This window comes from Scyliorhinus canicula, chromosome 3, assembly GCF_902713615.1.
Source record: "Scyliorhinus canicula chromosome 3, sScyCan1.1, whole genome shotgun sequence".
NCBI classification, from domain to species: Eukaryota; Metazoa; Chordata; class Chondrichthyes; order Carcharhiniformes; family Scyliorhinidae; genus Scyliorhinus; species Scyliorhinus canicula.
Genome location: NC_052148.1, coordinates 267214141 through 267234220, shown reverse-complemented (window position 1 = coordinate 267234220; position 20080 = coordinate 267214141). Strand labels below are relative to the sequence as shown.

Here is a 20080-nt window from a genome sequence, read left to right as displayed (position 1 = left end):
TTTGAGTGAGCTACCCATTTACACTCCCCCGTCCGCCCCACCCTATCCCTGTGATCCCATAGCCTAACCTGCACATTGAGTGGCAATTTAGCATGGCCAATCCACCTAACCTGCACATCCTTGGACTGTGGGAAGAAACCGGCGCATCAGGAGGAAACCCATGCAGGCACGGGGAGAAAGTGCAAACTCCACACAGATAGCGACCCAAGGCAGGAATCGAACCCGGGCCCCTGGCACTGTGAGGCAGCCGTGCTAACCATCGTGCTGCCCCTTTCCTCTTTAAAATAGTGCCGAGGGATCTTTCACATCTGCCCGAAGAGGTTGATCGGCTCATCGAAAGGGTAACACCTCCCACAGTGCAGTGCTCTCTCACTCCTTCACTGGGAATGTCTATCTTGGTTTTTGTGCTCCGATCCTGGACTGGAAGGTGAATTCAGAACATTGAGACGCAGGGGCAAGTGTGCTACCCACTGAGCCAAAACAAAAATCACGTGGGATCCTGGGCTTTACTTTAACTCAATTAGCTTGAAGAGATAATCTTACGATGCTTCAGTTTCACATTTGTTGATCATTGGCTACCATCAGCGATAGGGGAGGGTTGAAAAATTCGCAAGCAGTCGAACTAACAAGTTGGATTGGATTGGATTGGATTTGTTTATTGTCACGTGTACCGAGGTACAGTGAAAAGTATTTTTCTGCAAGCAGCTCAACAGATCATTCAGTACATGGAAGAAAAGGGAATTAACCAAAATTCAAGAAAATACATGAGAATACATAATAGGGAAGATAAAAGAGAAAGGTTAGTAATAATGTTAGCTTTAGAATTAATTTTAAAAAGGTTAGAACGAGTATAAGTTAAGTTAAAAGTGGATCTGTTGGGGAGAGCTTGCAGAGAGTCGCCTCGCTCCGGCGCCATCTTTCCATTGGGGACCTTTTGGAATCGCGTGGGAGGCCATTCAGCCCATCGTGTCAGTGCCTGATCTTTGAAAGATCCCATCCAATTAGTTTTCCTTTCTCTGATTTCTCCATAGACCTTCAAATGTTTCCATTTCAATTATTTCCCCAATTTTAACCTGCTTCCACCAATCTTTAGGCAGCAAATTCCAGCTCAGAAAATCCCGCACGGACATGAAAATAAGTCTCCGCACTCTTGCCCTGGATTTTCTTTTTTGCCAGTTGTCTTGAGTCTGTGTCCGCTGGTTGCCAATCCACCTGCCAGTTTCTTTTTACTTTAGTCTGTCAAATAATTTTGAACACCCTCATGAAATCCCTCCCCCGGGTCATATTTGTAGCAAGGGGATGAGTCCAGCTTCTCTATAGAACTGAATTCCCTCGACGCCACGGCAGCGCAGTGTCCGGTTCGATCCCGGCCCTTGGTCACTGCCCGAGTGGAGATTCTCCGTGTCTGCGTGGGTCTCATTCCCACAACCCAAAAAGATGTGCAGGGGGAGGTGGATTGGCCAGGCCAAATGGAAAAGAAATTATCGGGTGCTCTAAACTTGAAAAAGAAAAGTGAATTCGTTCTTAGGGTGGCACGGTAGCACAGGGATTAGCACTGTTGCTTCACAGCTCCAGAGTCCCGGGTTCGATTGCCGGCTTGGGTCATTGTCTGTGCGGAGTCTGCACGTTCTCCCCGTGTCTGCGTGGGTTTCCTCCGGGTGCTCCGGTTTCCTCCCACGAAATCCCGAAAGCTCTACTGTTAGGTGAATTGGACATTCTGAATTCTCCCTCCCGTGTACCTGAACAGGTGCTGGAACGTGGCGACTAGGGGATTTTCACATTAACTTTATTGCAGTGCTAATGCAAGCCTATTTGTGACACTAATAGATGTTATTTTTATTCTCTGGTACCATTCTGGTCAATCTGAGCGGTGTGGGACCTATTGAGCCAGGAGGGACTCCAGAGATACACTCCTACCCCTACCCCCCCCCCCCCCCCCCCACACACATCCCGCTCCCGTCGTTCGTTAGCTTGCTCCACTCATGTGGTTGATTTAATCATTGGTCACCGCTCCTCCCCCCGCGACAATATAGGCAGCATATAAAGAGCAGCAGAGGATACCGGCTCGTCCTCCCTGAGGTTGGCTCTGTGGAGGTTGCTGCTGTCTCAGCTCCGCTCCGCTCCGCTCAGCTCCAGTGAAGCACTCGAGTGATTGGGGCGACCTGTCACTCCCGGAGCAGCAACTCGGCCAAGTTAAAGTCCAGGTGGAGAGGAGGTAGGTGGGGAAGAGGTAGGGAGGTGAGGGGAGGGAGGTGAGGGGGATAGGGAAGGAGGTGAGGGGGATAGGGAGGCACGTGAGGGGATAGGGAGGGACGTGAGGAGGTAGGGAGAGGAGAGGGGGTAGGGAGGGGAGTGAGAGGGGTAGGGAGGTGGGTGAGAGGGGGTAGGGAGGGGGTGAGGGGGGTAGGGAGGGGGTGAGGGGGGTAGGGAGGTGGGTAGAGAGGAAGGTGAGGGGGGTAGGGAGGTGGGTAGAGAGGAAGGTGAGGGGGTTAGGGAGGAAGGTGAGGGGGTAGGGGTGAAGGGCGGTAGGGAGGGGGTGAGGGGGTTAGGGAGGAAGGTGAGGGGGTAGGGAGGTGGGTAGAGAGGAAGGTGAGGGGGTTAGGGAGGGGGTGAGGGGGTTAGGGAGGAAGGTGAGGGGGTAGGGGGTGAAGGGCGGTAGGGAGGGGGTGAGGTGGGTAGAGAGGAAGGTGAGGGGGGGGGGGGGGGGGTAGGGAGGGATGGTATTGTTGTTTTTTTGCACAGCATAAGGTTGATTCCCCCACCGCCTCTCTGTTTTGAGGTGGTGACAGGACTTGCGTCGATTTTCCCACCCCCGGGAGGGCCTCCTGTTCCCAGTCCCGGGCTCTCAATCCCAACAATCCTGTCCCTTGGCGGGAAACGTGCAGGAACCCCCCCCCCCCCCCACCACCCGGCTGTCAAGGAGCCATTCAGCCCCTCCGAGCTTGCACAGCCGCTCATGGTTGGTCTGGATTTGACCTTCGTTCCAGCACCTTCCCCCCAACCCCCCCCCCCCCCCCCTCTGATGAGAATGTTTGTCACCGTTTTGAAAATTCCCATCGACTCCCAGCCTCCACAGCTTTTAATTTTTCAGGGAGAGATTTCCACTGAAGTGTTTCTGGACGTCAGGACGGAATTGCCCCCCTTGTGCCCCGCCAACTCCTGGGGCTTGATTTCCCAGCCAGAGTCGCGACCCGGCTGGCAGATCCCAATCGATTGAAGCTGGCATTTTGCCTATGCCGGGAATGGGGCTCGAGCCCCCCTCCCCCCCAACACAGAGCAGGTGGCTTGGGGCATTGGGGGGGGGGGGGGGGCTCACATCAGGGGGGTCAAGAGAGCGGTCCGCCCGCAGGAGCTCCTCCGTGCAGGACATGTGGCTAAGTGTAGCCTCGGAGGGGCCCAGAGTGCCGTTTGATGGCGGGGTCGTTCCTCCCGGACTCTATTTTTATCACTTAAATTGTGCCTGGAAACACGGGATTAGATTATCCCTTTGTCTTCCATACTCAATGGAATGGACAGCACAAGTGGCGAGCACTGTGGCTTCACAGCGCCAGGGTCCCAGGTTCGATACCCTGCTGGGTCCACTGTCTGTGCGGAGTCTGCACGTTCTCCCCGTGTCTGCATGGGTTTCCGCCCGGTGCTCAGGTTTCCCCCCCACAGTCCAAAGACGTGCAGGTTAGGTGAATTGGCCATGCTAAATTGCCCTTAGTGTCCAAAAAGGTTAGGAGGGGTATTGGGTTACTGGGATAGGGTGGAAGTGAGGGCTTACGTGGGTCGAATGGCCTCCTTCTGCACTGTAAATTCTATGTTCGTTGCATAGTCTAGGCTTTCATAGAACATACAGTGCAGAAGGGGGCCGTTCTGCACATCGAGTCTGCACTGGCCCTTGGAAAGAGCACCCCACTTTAGCCCAAACTCCATCCCATACCAGTAACCCCATGCGACACTAAGGGCAATTTAGCATGGCCAATCCACCTAACCTGCACATCCTTGGACTGTGGGAGGAACCGGAGCACCCGGAGGAAACTCCTGGAGGAAACCCACATGGGGAGAACGTGCAGACTCCGCACAGACAGTGACCCAAGCCGGGAATCAAATCTGGGACCCTGGTGCTGTGAAGCGACAATGCTAACCACTGTGCTATCCTGCCGCCCTAAGGATAGTTACTGAGGCCAGTTGGGTTTTTACGACAATGGATCATCATTATACATTTAATTCCAGATGTTTCATTGAGTTTAGATTCCGTCATCTGCCTTTGTGGGATTCAAACCCAGGTTCCTAGAGAGTTACCCTGGATCTCTGGATTACTAGTCCAGCGACAATACCATTGTGTCACCACCTCCCCCCTTCCCTGTTCCCTTACATGAAGATGCAAGGCTATCAAATGAGAAAACTTAAAACTTCCACTTGACAACTTGTTATTTACCCAGCCTGTGTTTGTTCTTTGTTATTTCCTGAGTGCACGGAAACATTGAACTGATGCTATCACATAACCTAACTGATATGTCTGAATTTGAAATTTAGACAATGTAGATTCAATGCCTGTGCTTCACTCTTGAATAACAAGTGGCACAGTGGTTGGCACTGCTACCTCACAGCCCCAGGGACCTGGGTTCAATTCAGGCCTTGGGAAACTGTCTGTGTGGAGTTTGCACATTCTCCCATGTCTGTGTAGGTTTTCTCCCACAGTCCTAAGATGTGCAGGTTAGGTGGATTGGCCATGATAAATTACCTCTTTGTGTCCAAAGATGTGCAGGTTAGGTGGGGTTATTCACCTGAGGAAGGAGCAGTGCTCTGAAAGCTAGTGTTTGAAACAAACATGTTGGACTTTAACCTGGTGTTGTAAGACTTCTTACTGTGCTCTAACTAGTCCAACGCCGGCATCTCCACGTCATTATTTAAAGAGGCAGGCACCCCAATAGCAGGTAAATAAAAATGTATCAAACCATCTCTATTGGGGAATGTCTGAGTGATCTGAAGTGTTTTTGGAGCTGGGTTTGCAATAAGAGTTTTGCTGCAGCCTCATGGCAGAGGGGCAGGTGACACTGTCTCTGGGACTCAGCGTGACAGTCTGTAGAGGGACCTTGGACCTTGGACCCAAACCCCTCCTAGGGAGTTACAGGATTCTGTCTGGCAGGCCAGTGACTTTATTGCGTTGTGTTTAGCTGATGCTCCGGACATTGCTGAATAGCAAAGACAACGAGAAATGGGTTTGAGGTTGACAGCATCGGTACACGTGTGAGCTGGTGTGGAGTACCTGAATGTTGGATGTGAGTCTTGAGAGCTAGGGAGTGCTGCTGGGTGAGAGATTGGTGGTGTGGTGGGTTGAAGATGCCATGTGAAGATACATTCAGTGATATTGATCACTTATGGGTTAAGGTCATTAAACATCTTTTGACACTGCTGCCAAGTCCTTGGATCCAGACTTCTGAAAGTGCATCTTCCCGATCACCTGCTTCCATTACTTTTGAGTGTGATCTCTGACCGCGTCTTGGGGTTCACAGGACCATGGTGTCTTTCCTCTGCCCTCTTGCACCACCAGCTCTGCTACTGTCATACAGATCCCTCTGTGTGGCCTGGTGTTCAGCTTGCAGGAATTTCTGCTGCAGCAACTTTTCCACCTTTGCATTAATAGGCAGCCTTCTTTTTAAAAAAAGAAACAGGCTGCTTGTATGTACCACGTGCCTTGTGAAGAACGTGCTGTTCGGAGTTGAGAAGAGGACACCAGCACTGGAGGTGTGGAAAGTTGCGTCACAGTCGTTCAGATGAAAGGGGTAGAAATGGACAGGCAGCAAATCCAGGCTTCCTTGTCTAAAAATCAGGGCGAGTTAATTTTGTGCGCTATACGTTTGAAGTCCACAGCAATTATTACAGAAACAAAACTATTCAAGGGAATACAGGTCCAATATTTTAGCCCCTGCAGCAGTAAACGTTGAGTATCATCACCAATGATTTTATTTGGGAATTCTCGGATGAGGGGGTTTGGAGGGAGCACTGAAGTTGTACATAGCCCTCTGCCCGTGATTGGAAGATGCTGGCTCAGAAAGGGACCAATGCTGGCATCAGGCTGGCTTTATTTACCAGTCTGCTTCACCAGAGATTCCAGTTACTGCCTGCACCACTGTATTCTCTGACACAACTGATGAACAACAATTTACATTTACCTCGCCCCTTTAAAGTGGTTAAGAGCGCTTCACAGCAGTTCACAGGACTGAATATCGGTCAGAAATCTGACACCGAGCCACACGAGGAAATATTAGAACAGGTGCCCCAAAAGCTTGGTCGGGTATGTTGGTTTGAAGGAGGATTTGGAAGGAGGAGACAGAAGGGGGAAGCGGAGAGGCTTGGGGGAGGTGACAGCAGAAATATTTTGTTTCTGTTGTTGCTTCTAATTCGTAACCAAGTTCTGCAACATCAATTTGGCCGAGCCTGTTGTGGGACTTGGATGGTGTGTCTAATTCTGTTTCTCCAGTGTTGTGCCAAGAGTCTGCAGCGGGTAAACCTGAGCTGTACCTGATGTTTTTAAAAATGTGGTGTGCTTGGTCTCTCAACAGGTTGCAACATGCCAAACTACAGGCTGAGCTACTTTAAAATAAGAGGGAGAGCTGAAACTGCTCGTTATATTTTTGCACACAGTGGAATAAAATATGAAGAAAACATGATTGATATAGCAGATTGGCCCAAGTTGAAAAACTGTAAGTAGCGCAGGTTGCAAATGACAAATTGTAACCATTTGGAACAATTTCTTTTGTGTACTTTTACAGTTTGTCTTCCCATGAATGAGAATAGAATTTGGGTTCCGCTGTGCAGTCCTGCCTTGTCCTGGGTGAGGTTATTTTGTGTCAGAAAATAAATAAGTTTAAAAAGTTTTTGACTTGAAAATTTGGCCAGGCCAGTGAGCAGAATAATTGCAATCTCTTTTGCCGGTAGAACAAAAGTGAGATTAATACCAGAAAAACTGTTAATATCTCCAACATAAACAACTTTCCTCACAGCTTTGCTGTGATGTTGGGTTCTGTGTGGGTTTCAACAGCGTGTAAAGATTTTCATCACAAAAAATATTGTTCTGAAGACTCAACATGAACCTGAGAGAAGTTTGTTAAATCACAGAACTGTTACGATGCAGAACGAGGTTAGTCGGCTCATTGTGTGTGCATCAACTCTTTGAATGAGCATCATGGCTTAGTGCCATTGCTTAGCGCCATTGCTTATTGTCCCCCTGCACATTGTTTCCGTTCAGGTAATCATCTAATACCCTCTTGCATGCCTCGATTGAACCTGCCTCCACCACACTTCCAGGCAATGCATTTCAGAGCCGAACCAATTGTTGTGTGAAAAAGTTTTTTTCTCCGATGACACTTGCTTCTTTTGCAAATCACTTTAAATCTGTGTCCTCTCATTCTCAAACTCTGGGAGGATGCAGACATCCTTCAGAGTGGTTTGGACAAGTTGAGTGAATGGCAGATGCAGTATAATTTGGATAAATGTGAGGTTATCCACATTGGTAGGACCCCAGCTATTCACAATATATATTAATGATTTAGGTGAGGGAACAAATATCATATCTCCAAATTTGCAGATGACATCAAGTTGCGTGGGAGGGTGAGCTGTGAGGAGGATGCAGAGATCCTTCAGTGTGATTTGGACAAGTTGAGCGAGTGGGTAAAAACAAGAAGGCAGATTGTTATCTGAATGGCCATAAACAGCACTGCCAACTAGCACAGATTTTCCATATTTAGATACATAGAAGATAGGAGCAGGAGGAGGCCTTTTGGCCTTTCAAGCCTGCTCCGTCATTTATCACGATCATGGCTGATCATCCAACTCAATAGCCTAATCCTGCTTTCTCCCCATAGCCTTTGATCCCATTCTCCCCAAGTGCTATATCTAGCCGCCTCTTGAATATATTCAATATTTTAGCATCAACTACTTCCCATGGTAATGAATTCCACAGGCTCACCACTCTTTGTGTGAAGAAATGTCTCCTTAACTCTGTTGAAATGGTTTACCCTGAATCCTCAGACTGTGACCCCCTGGTTCTAGACACACCTACCATTGGTAACATCTTCCCTGCATCTACCCTGTCTAGTCCTGTTAGAATTTTATAAGTCTCGATGAGATCCACCCCTCATTCTTCTGAACTCCAGTGAGGACAATCCTAACCTAGTCAGTCTCTCCTCATATGACAGTCCCGCCATCCTTGGAATCAGTCTGGTAAACCTTCGCTGCACTCCCTCGAAAGCAAGAACATCCTTGCTCAGCTGCTTGAATGTGACAGTACGATTTCTCGTGTTGAAATACGCAATCTACTGCAGCCCTCCGTCAAAGCCAACCTGACACTGGGCTGAGGGAGAGCATTTGAGCGAGGAGTTTTGTTTGGGGCAGGAAGAAGAAATATTAAGAGGCAGCTCCTTGTGGGGGGCAAGGGGAAGGTGGAAGAGGAGCTGATTGGCTGCTGCAAATGCATTCCTCCCGAAACACTTCGATTAGTTTCCTTGCTGACGGCTGCTGGGAGACAGGGCCACGTGCAGAGGCCCCGCCCCCTCATCTCCACTCCGCTCACTGTACAGCGCATGCATGTCATGTGATCCTTTGCTCGGTCTCATTAAGGTGCCTGTATTGGGATTTAAAAAAAAAAAAATCACATGAAGGTCAACTGCAGTACACACTCATGTGTAGATCATCTACATCATTGGAAATTGTATGGAGTGATGTGATGCAATTTAAAAATGTTTGGTAGTTGCCTTTGGTTCAACTGTGCTCTCTGGGAATCCAGTTCCATCCCCAATAATTTAAAATCACAGATGGGTAATTTAAATCCTGCTGCATTGTTCTCTGTGCAGTATTATAGAATAAGTTTTCTAGTGCCTTCCATTATCTACAATTTCCAGCTGTTTCTGTTTTGACTTAGTCAAGTGGGGAGGAAGTTGGCCACAGCAGGGCTGTTTGTATAGGAGTTACGAGTAGGCCTCAGTTCAAGCCTGTTTAGTCATTTGTACTGACGGCATAGTCAAGTTGGAAGAAAAACCCATGAAGTGTTGAGTAAGTAGCGGTCATGACTTTGTTATCTGGTACTCAATGTAGAAAACAGACTTTCATGTACTACACATCAAGATGATCCTTTATTGTACAATCGAGAAAGGATAGAATACACTGCGCCAAGTAACGTCTGCTCATCGGACTTCGGCATCGCTCACTGAGGAGCGAATGACATACAGGCACATATGTGATCCAAGAAACATCATGCTATGGCACAGGTTTCTGAAAGCACCCATGACATCAAACCTTTCATGCAACACAAAGACTACTCAATCATAAGAGCAGAAACTTGGATGACACATTTCCTGATTGAGCACAATGTGACGTTTTCTGCTGCCGATCATTTGACTGATCTTGTGAAAGTGATGTTTACGGACAGCTCGATTGCTTCTCAGTTTGCTTCCTGCTGGACCAACCGATGGTCGTTCTAACCCTGGTGCGGAGGAACAACTCTATCCTATCATTGTTCGGTTCTTTGAGGCAGATGTGAACAGGGTGAGCAGTGTGCTATTTGAAATATCGACAATGAAAGAGAGATCAAGTGGCAAAAACATTTTCCAACTTCTGGACCATGTTTTTTAAGGAAAACAACATTCCTTGGAAAAACGTGATATGCTTTTCTGCAAATAATGCAGCAGTGATGATGGGAATCCACAATGGTGTCGCTTCCTTTGTGATGAAAAACCCCTCCAATATTTTCATTCTTGGATGCTCATGTGAGGGGGGGGGGGTGTTCCTGAGATGAGACCCCTTAAAACCTGATAGCTCGGATAACATTAGAATAGTTCTACATAGGGGTGGCATGTGGTGCAGTGGTTAGCACTGGGACTATAGTGCTGAGGACCTGGGTTCGAATCCCGACCCTGGGTCACTGTCAGTGTGGAGTTTTCACATTTTCCCTGTGTCTGAATGGATTTCGCCCCCACAACCCAAAGATGTGCAGGTTAGGTAGATTGGCCACTCTAAATTGTCCCTTAATTTTAAGAAATGAATTGGGTACTCTAAATTTTTTTTAAAAGAGTAGCTCGACATAAGTTAGTTTAATGAGGATTGAGATTAATCATAGAAAGTAACCATTAAAGATGTATTCTTAGAAAAAAACAGTAACGAGTATTTAAACACTCGCTAATAGTAGTGGCCGGAATGTATGATGGGATTTAAGCGAGCTAACTTGACCACATTCCTAAGACAGACAGAATCAGACAGAAATAATGTGGTCAGCATTAACACAGCCACCTTAATAAGCAGTTCTTATCAGTAGATTCAGCATGCTGTACTCAGACAGACCATAGTACAAGCAGGAACCAGCTCCAACATCCTGTGCTCAGACAGACTATGGTACAAGCAGGAACCAGCTCCAACATCCTATGCTCAGACAGACTATGTGACAAGCAAGAACCAACCGATATAAGAGAAATGAGAGTAGGGGAGGGCAAGAGATAACAGATGCAACGTCCTGAAAAAAAACCAATGGCCAGGGAACAGGATGGGGTTAAATAATAAGCTGATCACGCAGTCACCATGCTACCTAAAGTAAAATTCTTTGGTCAAGGTAAAATCGACAGCTACAAGGATTGGACAGAGTCCAGCTGAGGCAGGGCTACTGATTTTTGGAAATTGTATAACAGCGGAACCTATTCATGTTCTATGTTCTATAGTGTAGGTCAGATAGGCTTCAGATGGTTTCACGGGTCGGCGCAACATCGAGGGCCGAAGGGCCCGTACTGCGCTGTAATGTTCTATGTTCTATAGCAATGTAAGGCAGAGTGGTTTTAACGTTTATCCAAATCACACTCCCTCACGTGGACCAGGCTTGGAAAACAAAGCCCTCTGAACCAGAGTTGCTGTCTCCCCGGGTCTTTGTGTTTAGCTGAGCCATAATTAAATGAGCGAATCCCCACATAAAAGCCAGCTCAGTACTCAGTCCTTGAAAACGCTCCTGCAGATTTTGGCGCTGTGAGCAGGGTGGCCCACAGAACTCCGGCAGAATGATGAGTCTCCTATGCGGGTGAGTACGTTTTAATTCACCGCCCGATAAAGGTGTTGCGGTTGGAGTCATAGTTGTGAGGCGCGAACAAGGGGGGAAAAAAAGCTGCGATGTAGGTAGTGGCGGGGACACGCAACACTGACTACACGCTAATGTTGGTGGGCAAAGATGGACTTTTGTACCACGCCGATGAGCAGTGCAAGATATCCGATGACTTCCCATGACTTCCATTTCAGGGGCAGTTGTGGAGAAACATCACTGATGATTTAAAGGGAGATGCAGCTGACCTCTATGAAATGAATGAAATGAAAATCGCTTATTGTCACAAGTAGGCTTCAATGAAGTTACTGTGAAAAGCCCCTAGTCGTCACATTCCAGCACCTGTTTGGGGAGGCTGGTACGGGAATTGGACTGTGCTGCTGGCCAGCCTGGGTCTGCTTTCAAAGCCAGCTATTTAGCCCAGTGTGCTAAACCAGTCCCAACTCTACCCCAGCATCCTTGCAGTTCAGTGGTTCCAATATTATTCTCGCTATCAAGTTTTAAGGGGTCTCATCTCTGGAACCCCCCCCCCTCCCTTTCACCATGCCACCTTCTTCATCCGGCTGCAGAGACAGGGGCAAGTCAGTTGCCATTCTCTCGAGTGGACCTGCTAGTAACAGTCTATTACTACCCAGAGAAGTCTAGCAGGGGACACAGAGTTCAAGGAAATAGAAACATTGCGCAATCTAGAAAATCACAGAATACTCAAACATGTCTGCACAAGATGGTTGTCCTTGGAAAGAGCACCAGTTTTCTGGAACAATGGTCTGCGTTACAAGTGTACTTCACCCAAGAAGCAGAATCGGAGAAAGGAAATGGAAAGAATGAAGAGGACTTGAAAGACGCTAAGCGACTGAAGGTTGACATTACTGGAAAGACGTCTGCCAAGCCTCCTGCGGCAGAGACCAACAAAAATGAATGCTCAACCTCCACACACACAGGGTAGTGTTACATGTAGCACATCACCAACAACAAAAACATTGTAAGCAGGAACAAAAACCAGCATGCATGTTGTGAAAGCAAAGCGTGGTTGCCTGGTTTCAGCTGCTGTCAGGAAACAGACCCCTGCAACAGTGATACCCAAAAAGACCAGTGCAGGATTTGGGCAAAAAACTGCTGTTCTTGTGCATGGCAGCAAGACTGACAATAGTAAGAAAGATGGAAAAAGCAGCAGTTCAAGTGCTGGAAGCAAGAAGTCTCCCACAGCTAGCAACCCTGTTGCTAATACCACAATAGAGCTTTCTCAAGGCAAAGCTGTTGGGATTTATGCAAAGCTTTGTGACAGAAACAATCGGTATTGTATCTGTCTTCAATTTTCACTTCCTGTGTTCAACAGTCGCAAGCTAGAGCTCCAAAATCAAGATGCAGATTCTACATCAGAAGTTGCTTGACTTTCTTCAGGACTTGTTGCTTAACTTTGTGAAACCTGCTGCAATTGCCAGTGTTCCGTTGCCTGCTAGCCGCAATCACAAGGACAAATGCAATCAGAAGTCCGATGAAGACCTCACCTTTGGTGAACAAGCCAGGCAGTTTCTCAAGACGGGACACCTCCCCTCGCGAGATAGGAGTAACTTACTCATCAGTATGAAAGTACTTTGTTGGGTGCTCCAAATTCCCCTTCAGGATGAATTGCTGCTACATGCTGGCAAATCCAAGGGGGAGGGTGGCAGGAAACCTTATATCAGTTTGTTACATTGCACAGCAATTTCATCATGGAAGATGCCCTGGATGTCTTAGAAGTGGAATTTTCACAATTCCAGGTTGACACATTTGAGGGTCTGCACGATCTCCCCGTGTCTGCGTGGATTACCTCCGGTTTCTTCCCACAGTCCAAGTATGTGCGGGTTAGGTGGGTTGGCCATGCTAAATTTCTTTATTGTCCAAGGTTAAGTTGGGTTACGGGGATCGGGTGGAGGCGTGGGCTTGAGTAGGGTGCTCCTTCCAAGGGCCAGTGCAGACTCGATGGGCCGAATGGCCTCCTCCTGCACTGCAAATTCTACAAACTCAGCTACATGTACATCCCTAAGTAAGCCCAAGGTAAACTCTGAAATTAAGATGAAAGCAGGTGATTGCAGCACTGGCTGACAAATGCAAATGAGCTGCATCAGTAACGTTGAATTGAGCTATGATTCTGCTGTGAGGACATTGTAAGAAGGTGAATGTTTTCACATTTTTCATTCTTAGATTTACTGAATATTTGAAATTTAATTTGAAAACACCCACTCATGATGATATGCATGTACGTTAAAGCATTGGATTTTCATTTTCCATTTGGGTTTTAGATTTGGGTTTTAATCTAGATTTTAGATTATTGTATTTTTACACAATAAAGGTGTAAAAGCTATACTTCAGATTGGTGGGCATTTTTTCTTTGAAATTAAAATACCGATTTTTACATTTCAAGGAAGGTCTTAAAAGGTGGGAATTTGGAGAGAGACAGAGATTGAGGAAAGGAATTTGGGAGCTTAAGGCAGCTGATAGCATGGCCTCCAATGGGAAAGGTGTTTATATTTCCAATGTGGGGGGGGGGGGGGGGGGGGGGGAGTGATTTAAAGGCGTATTGGCTGCGAGTGAATTAATTATTTGCTGATGTTTTTCTCTCGCGCTCTCTCTCTGGACTGTACTCATAGGGTGGCTTTATTGGACCACCAGGCCAGAAATATTTTAGGTCTGCCTGTTCTGGATATCTCAAAACTCACCTTTCCCTTATTACTCAAAATTAAATAATGAATGGGAAGGGAAAGGCTCTGATGAAAAGTTATTGATCTGAAACATTAACCCAGTTTTGTTTTAAATATTGCAGATCGTCAGTTTGTGCTCCACTTTGTTTTTGTAACTGAGAAAGAATGTGCCTGTGATTGCAGTGTGTGACACATTGTACATTACAGAATTGCTTAATTATATTGAGCGTTCCTGATACTCCGTAAACAGTTTACCCCTGGACTTAACAAGACAATACACCAGAGCCAAAACTAATTTGACTTTCAAAGCAGGCTCCTGCAAGCTTTACATAAAGAAGAGATTAAAAACCGAATGCATTCAGCATATTACAGTTAACCAATCCATCTCATTAATGTTAGGAACGTTGAAAAATGAAGCGCATGGAAGAGTGGGATTTTGACAAATAACCAAACTCAATGATTTTGTTAATTATTCCCAGCCACCAGGAAAGCTGCTATCCCCCCTCAAATCCAATCTTTCAGTTGTTCATTGATTGAAACTGGGGTTGCAATGATATTCCATCACGTGCATCACATACAAATACAGGCCATTCGGCCCATACCATTGTTTATATGCCACCTCACCCTATTCTTACATTCCTTTTCCCCCTTATACATCCATCTCGCTCCTGTTAAACATCTAGGGCGTGATTCATCCATCGCGGGCGAATCCTGCCGGAGCCCCAAATCAAGCTCTGCCGCGCCTGGCCCCTTGAGAGTCATCCAACTCACCGCGCCCGGTGCAATCTGCATCGCGCCTTGCTGGGAGCCATTTCGGGCACGGTTCTCCCACCGCGTTTGCCTGGTGCTGATCCGGTCATGCCGGGAGCATTACGGGAGAGGCCCAACTCTGGCTTTGCGCTACAGATCGCCCAGCCCAACCTGTGGTGCCCGGCGTGCCTATTTGAGGTTGCAGTCTCCCAGGAATCACCAGTGAAGCCTCACTCAGGCGCTGATTAGTACTGGTGCTTACAAATGGAGACCAGGCGTGAAGGCCAATCTGGGGTTCTTGGAAGCCATTGGAACCCCCCTCCCCCCTGGGTGATCTGGGGGGGGGGGGAGCAGAGCAGGGCAGTACCTTGGCACTCCTCATTGGCACTGCCAGGTACCAGGCTGACACTGTTGAGAGTCGGAGCCTGAGGGGGGCTATGCCCATGAAAGGGAGGGTATGAAGGATGGGGACATAAAGGTTGAGGGGGGGGGGGGGGTCCTGAAAGTGGGGCGAAGTTGCGAGTGGAGGGTGGGGAAGGGGAGGTTAATGCCCATATCTATGGGGATGGCATTGCCCATGGGTGGGGGGGCTGTAGAAGAGCCTCAATCTCACTGTGATCTGGGCACTCTTTCAAAATGGTGACCCGAACTCTGAGGAGCCGGTATCGTGGAGAGTTCAGCTCCCCCTGCTGAAAAAAGCTCTTGTGTGGGCTAGACCAGAGAGGAACCCCCTAAGGCTCAAAAGTGTGGGAGAAGCCAGGTCTGGATCTCACACAAAAAGCCAGCGGGAAACACCCCACCAAACCCTCCCCAATTACACTGTCAATGTTCATGAGAATAGCGCCCTTTGTGTTAACGGTAAGTTGAGTGCAAGTCATATAGTATGATCAACGTGTACTTTGAATGAAAAATGGTGATTGGTTGGTGGTTTTTCTCCAACAAAACAATGATGATTTTAGGGCTTGGGTGTACATTCTGACAAATAGGGAGAACTGAAAGATTGGGATGGTGTGGTGTGACTATCCGGTGGGTGGGTACCTATTTCCCCCACATTGAATTATGCAGCACAGAAATACGAGACTCCTCTCATTCCATCTGCCTGATCCCAACCTTGCCGCACATCATTCTGTTCCCTTTTTAAAAAAATCATGTACTCATTTACCCTCCTTTTGAAAGCAACCAAGCTATTTGCATCAACCACATCCTGTGGATGCAAACCTTTTCCCCATTTCCCTTTTGCATTTGTTCAGCGGAGTTATGAACTTCATTTTGCTTCTCTTTCGGTTGGGCTTGCATCAGTTACTAGCAATCTCGCCTCTTGAGTCAGCAGGTTGTGGGTTCAAATCCCACTTCGGAGACTTGAGCGCATAATTTTAAGGTGGAAGCACTGAGGGAGTGCTGCACTGTTGGAGGTGCCATTTTGCATTTGATGTTAACATACATAGAACATACAGTGCAGAAGGAGGCCATTCGGCCCATTGGGTCTGCACCGACTCACTTAAGCCACCCTATCCCCGTAACCCAATAACCCCTCCTAACCTTTTTTGGTCACTCAGGGCAATGAGCAGGTGGGTGTACAATGATCCCTTGGCATTATTTTGGAGCGGGTCAGAAGAGGTTTTGCTTCTGTCGTGATGTACTAATCGCACCAGCGTGACCACTACATCAGGCCACTGGATCACAGGAGCCGCTTGGATATAGGGTGGCTCCCGTTAAGTGTATGTTAAGTTATGTGGGATCCCAATTTCGCCTACAGGAGTGGGCTGGGTACATCGCAAACTGTTTGGCGCCTTACACAGTTCTGGATTTTGGCCTCTCCTGCAATTCAGCAGCCTCACTGTACTCTCACTCGAGCACAACGAGGCCACTGAATCGCCCCATCATCTCTCCTCATTCCTTAATTAATAGTGTAACACCACCTCCCTTTTCACATCCTCCACTGTCTTGCCTAAAAATCCTATGCCTCAGAATGTTTGGGGGCCCTTCCCTTAACCATGTTCCTGTGATGACATCAATGTCACAATTCCATGTGCCAATCCACACCCGTAACTCATCAGTTTTACCTACTACACTCCTGGCATTAAAGTAAAGACCACCCATCCAGCCTGGTCTTATTCTCTTGCCTTTCAACATAGCTGAACCCTGACTTGCTTCCTTTACTGTAGCATGATGCGAACAACTAATACTGGTGTCCCCCCTCCCCCTGCCAAACTCATTTGGTTATGTAGCACCTATCACAACCTCAGGAGGCCCAAAAGCACTTTACAATCGAGGCAGCACTTTTTGAAGCATTGTATCATAGGAAACCTAAAAGTGCAATACTATGATTACATCTGGCGGGATTGGATTTCACACTCACTAACTTGGACTCTGGGATTCTCTCTTCAGCTCTGATTTTTAGACAGATTCCAGTTCTGAATGTGGATGATATCATCATCAACCAGAGCACGGCTATTGCAAGATATTTGGCCAGAGAAACAGGTACCATTGGTCAATGCAGTTAATTTCATTTTTAATATTTCCGTGTCAATACAATCATGATAGTTCAGTGTGATCTATTTTCCAGTCCAACAATTACATATTTTCCATTCATTTTTTAAAAAATTGTTTCTTTAGGCTTAGCGGGAAAAAGCAACCTTGAACAAGCTCGGGTGGATGCCATTGTAGACACAATAAATGATTTCATGAATATGTTCCCCTGGACCGAGAAGGACCAAGTTGTGAAAGTACGATTTGAATTTCAAACATTTATAAGATGGGTTGAGTTGTACTTGTAGTGAGATGGTTGTAGTTGAGATTAAATGTGCTGTTCTGAAGCCGATGTTGCTCAGTGGGTAGCACTCTTGCTTCTAAATGGGAGTCCCAAGCCTCAACCCAGAGACTTGGGCGTCATCTACGTCGACACTTCCAGTGTGGTACAAAGGGAGGGAATGCTGCATAAGAACATAAGGAATAGGAGTAGGGCGTTCTGAACCTGGACCTTGCTCTGCCATTCAATGAGACCATGACTATTGATTATGGCCTTAACTCCACTTTTCTGCCTGCTCCCCCCCCACACACACACACCAAAACGTTTGACTCCCTTATCAATCAAAGATTTATCTAACTCAGCCTTGAATACATTGAATGACAGCCTCCACTGCTCGTTCGAGAAGTCCAACACTAATGTACGTCCGAGAGAAGAAATTCCTCCTCCTCTCCGTCTTAAAATAACTTAATCTTTTCTTATTTTGAAACTGTGCCCAGTTGTTGATTTGCCCCACAAGGGGAAACATCCTCTCAGCATCTAAGCTGTTGAGCCTCCTCAGAATTGTGTGTCAGATCACCTCTACTTCTAAACTCCCAAAGAGTATAGGCCCAACCTTCCCTCAAGACAAACCCACTAATCCCAAAGATAAGCCTAGTGAATCTTCCCTGAAGTCTCCAATGCAAGTATAGAGGTGCCATCATTCAGATGAGATACTAAAACGTAGGCCCTGACCCTCTTCTCAAGGGGATGTGGAGGATTCCATTGTATTATTTCAAAGAAGAGACTGGGGTTTCCCCTGGGGCTCTGGACGATGTTCATTATGTGATGATCACCAGATAAAACTTTTCTCCTGATTTAAGAAAGGATATAAATCCAATAGAAACTCCAAGGTTCACTCAACTGATACTTAGGATGGGGAGGGTTATCGCATGAAGAAACGTTTCATCGGCTAGAGTTTAGAAGAATGAGAGGTGATCTTATTGAAACACAAGATCCTGAATGGGCTCGACAGGGTGGATGCTGATGTTCTCCCCTTGTGGGTGAGACAAGAACTAGGGACACAGTTTAAAAATAAGAGGTGTTATTTCTTGCGAAGAATTTTTTTCTCGAGCGCCATGAATCTTTGGAACACTTCCCCAGGCAGGATCAAATGACTATTTTCAAGACAGCGGTACTTAAATTCTTGACTAACAAGGGAGTCAAAGGTTATAAGGGGTAGCCGGAATATGGAGTTGAGGTTATAATCCGATCAGCCTGGATCTTATTCAATGGCAGAGCTGGCTTCAAGGGCCACATAGCCGATCCCCGTTCCTAATTTGCATGCATCTATGTAAGCAGATTGCTTTTAACCTTTATGATCCTGAGCTAAACCTCTGACCCCATATGCTCTCCATTGTAAAGAGCTCCACCCTCCATTGGTAGTAGAGCTGGTTTAGCACAGGGCTAAATCGCTGGCTTTTAAAGCAGACTAAGGCAGGTCAGCAGCACGGTTCAATTCCCGTACCAGCCTCTCCGAAGAGGCGCCGGAATGTGGTGACTAGGGGTTTGAAAAAAGATAATGGAAATGAAATGAAAATCGCTTATTGTCACAAGTAGGCTTCGAATGAAGTTACTGTGAAAAGCCCATAGTCGCCACATTCCGGCGCCTGTTTGGGGAGGCTGGTACGGCTTTTCACAGTAAATTATTTGAAGCCTACTTGTGACATAAGCGATTTTAATTTAATTTAATTTTCATTTCATAGAGGATGTGCTTGTATTAAACTGTTTCTAATGTATAACTTTTACAGACTCTGAGCTGGTTTATCTGCAAGACGTAACTACTTTCTCCTTTTTAGCAAAAGATTATGGAAGATGTTTTCGCCAATAATATCCCTTTACTTCTGGATGGTTTAAGCAAGCTCTTGGGAGACCAAAAGTGGTTTGTTGGTGATTCAGTGAGTATAATTCATTTAAGTTTAATTTAATAATCATTTTATTGTCACAAGTAGGCTTACATTGCAATGATGTTACCATGGAAAGCCCCTAGTCGTCACATTCCGGCGTCTGTTCGGGTACACAGAGAATTCAGAATATCCAAATTACTTATCAGCACTTCTTTTGGGACTTGTGGGAGGAAACCCAAGCACCTGGAGAAAACCCACTCAGGCACAGGGAGAACATGTAGACTGCGCACAGACAGTGACCCAAGCCGGGAATTGAACCTGGGACCCTGGAGCTGAGAAGCAACAGTGCTAAACACTGTGTTGCCCCATAAGATTCACATGCAGGAGATTTACAGCAAAGATCAACCTGAAAGACCGAATGGCCATTCCTGGCTGTGATGCTTGCCCAGTGCGCAAGTTGGTCAAGGCACTACAACTGGCCTCTGATTTCCTGGGGTAGTAAGGGATACAATCCTGCTCTACATTGAGTTAGCGAATGGTATGTGTGTGTCTGGCTTAGCTGTGATGTCCCATTGCCAGGTAACAATCTACAAATATTCAAATATCTCCATTTATGCATCTTATTTCAGGATACAATATATGAGCAACTTGAGATACCACGTGATGTGTAGCATGTTTGATGGAGCTTTGGGCTCCAAACCCCTCCATCACTGGGATTTCTGTTGCCTCATGTCTGTCTGATTAAACATCAGCTCCATGGCATTATGCAACTGCCAGGATCATAGAAGGTAAACTAGATGGACCCCATTTTCATTCAGCAATTCACGTTTCCCGATATATTTGCTGATGGGAAGTGGGCATCGCAGGCTGTGCCAGCATTTATTACCCATCCTAATTTCCCTGAGGGGGCAGTTTAGAGTCAACCACATTGCTGTGGGTCTGGAGTCACATGTAG

General features: G+C 46.8%; 1 protein-coding gene across 3 annotated transcripts in view; it reads left to right on the top strand.

The window, feature by feature from the left end:
* The first annotated feature begins 2038 nt into the window (after positions 1-2038).
* LOC119963514 (hematopoietic prostaglandin D synthase-like) overlaps positions 2039-20080 on the top strand; it is a 34054-nt gene continuing 16012 nt past the window's right edge. For 2 of the 3 annotated variants that reach the window (XM_038792760.1, XM_038792758.1), the window contains exons 1-5: positions 2039-2215; positions 6552-6692; positions 16882-16974; positions 17110-17219; positions 19078-19176. In XM_038792760.1, the coding sequence (XP_038648688.1) occupies positions 6560-6692; positions 16882-16974; positions 17110-17219; positions 19078-19176 (435 nt within the window). In that variant the 5' untranslated portion in view covers positions 2039-2215; positions 6552-6559. Of the gene's footprint in view, positions 2216-4867; positions 4923-6551; positions 6693-16881; positions 16975-17109; positions 17220-19077; positions 19177-20080 lie in introns of all 3 variants that reach the window. The other variant, XM_038792759.1, reaches the window with a different exon arrangement.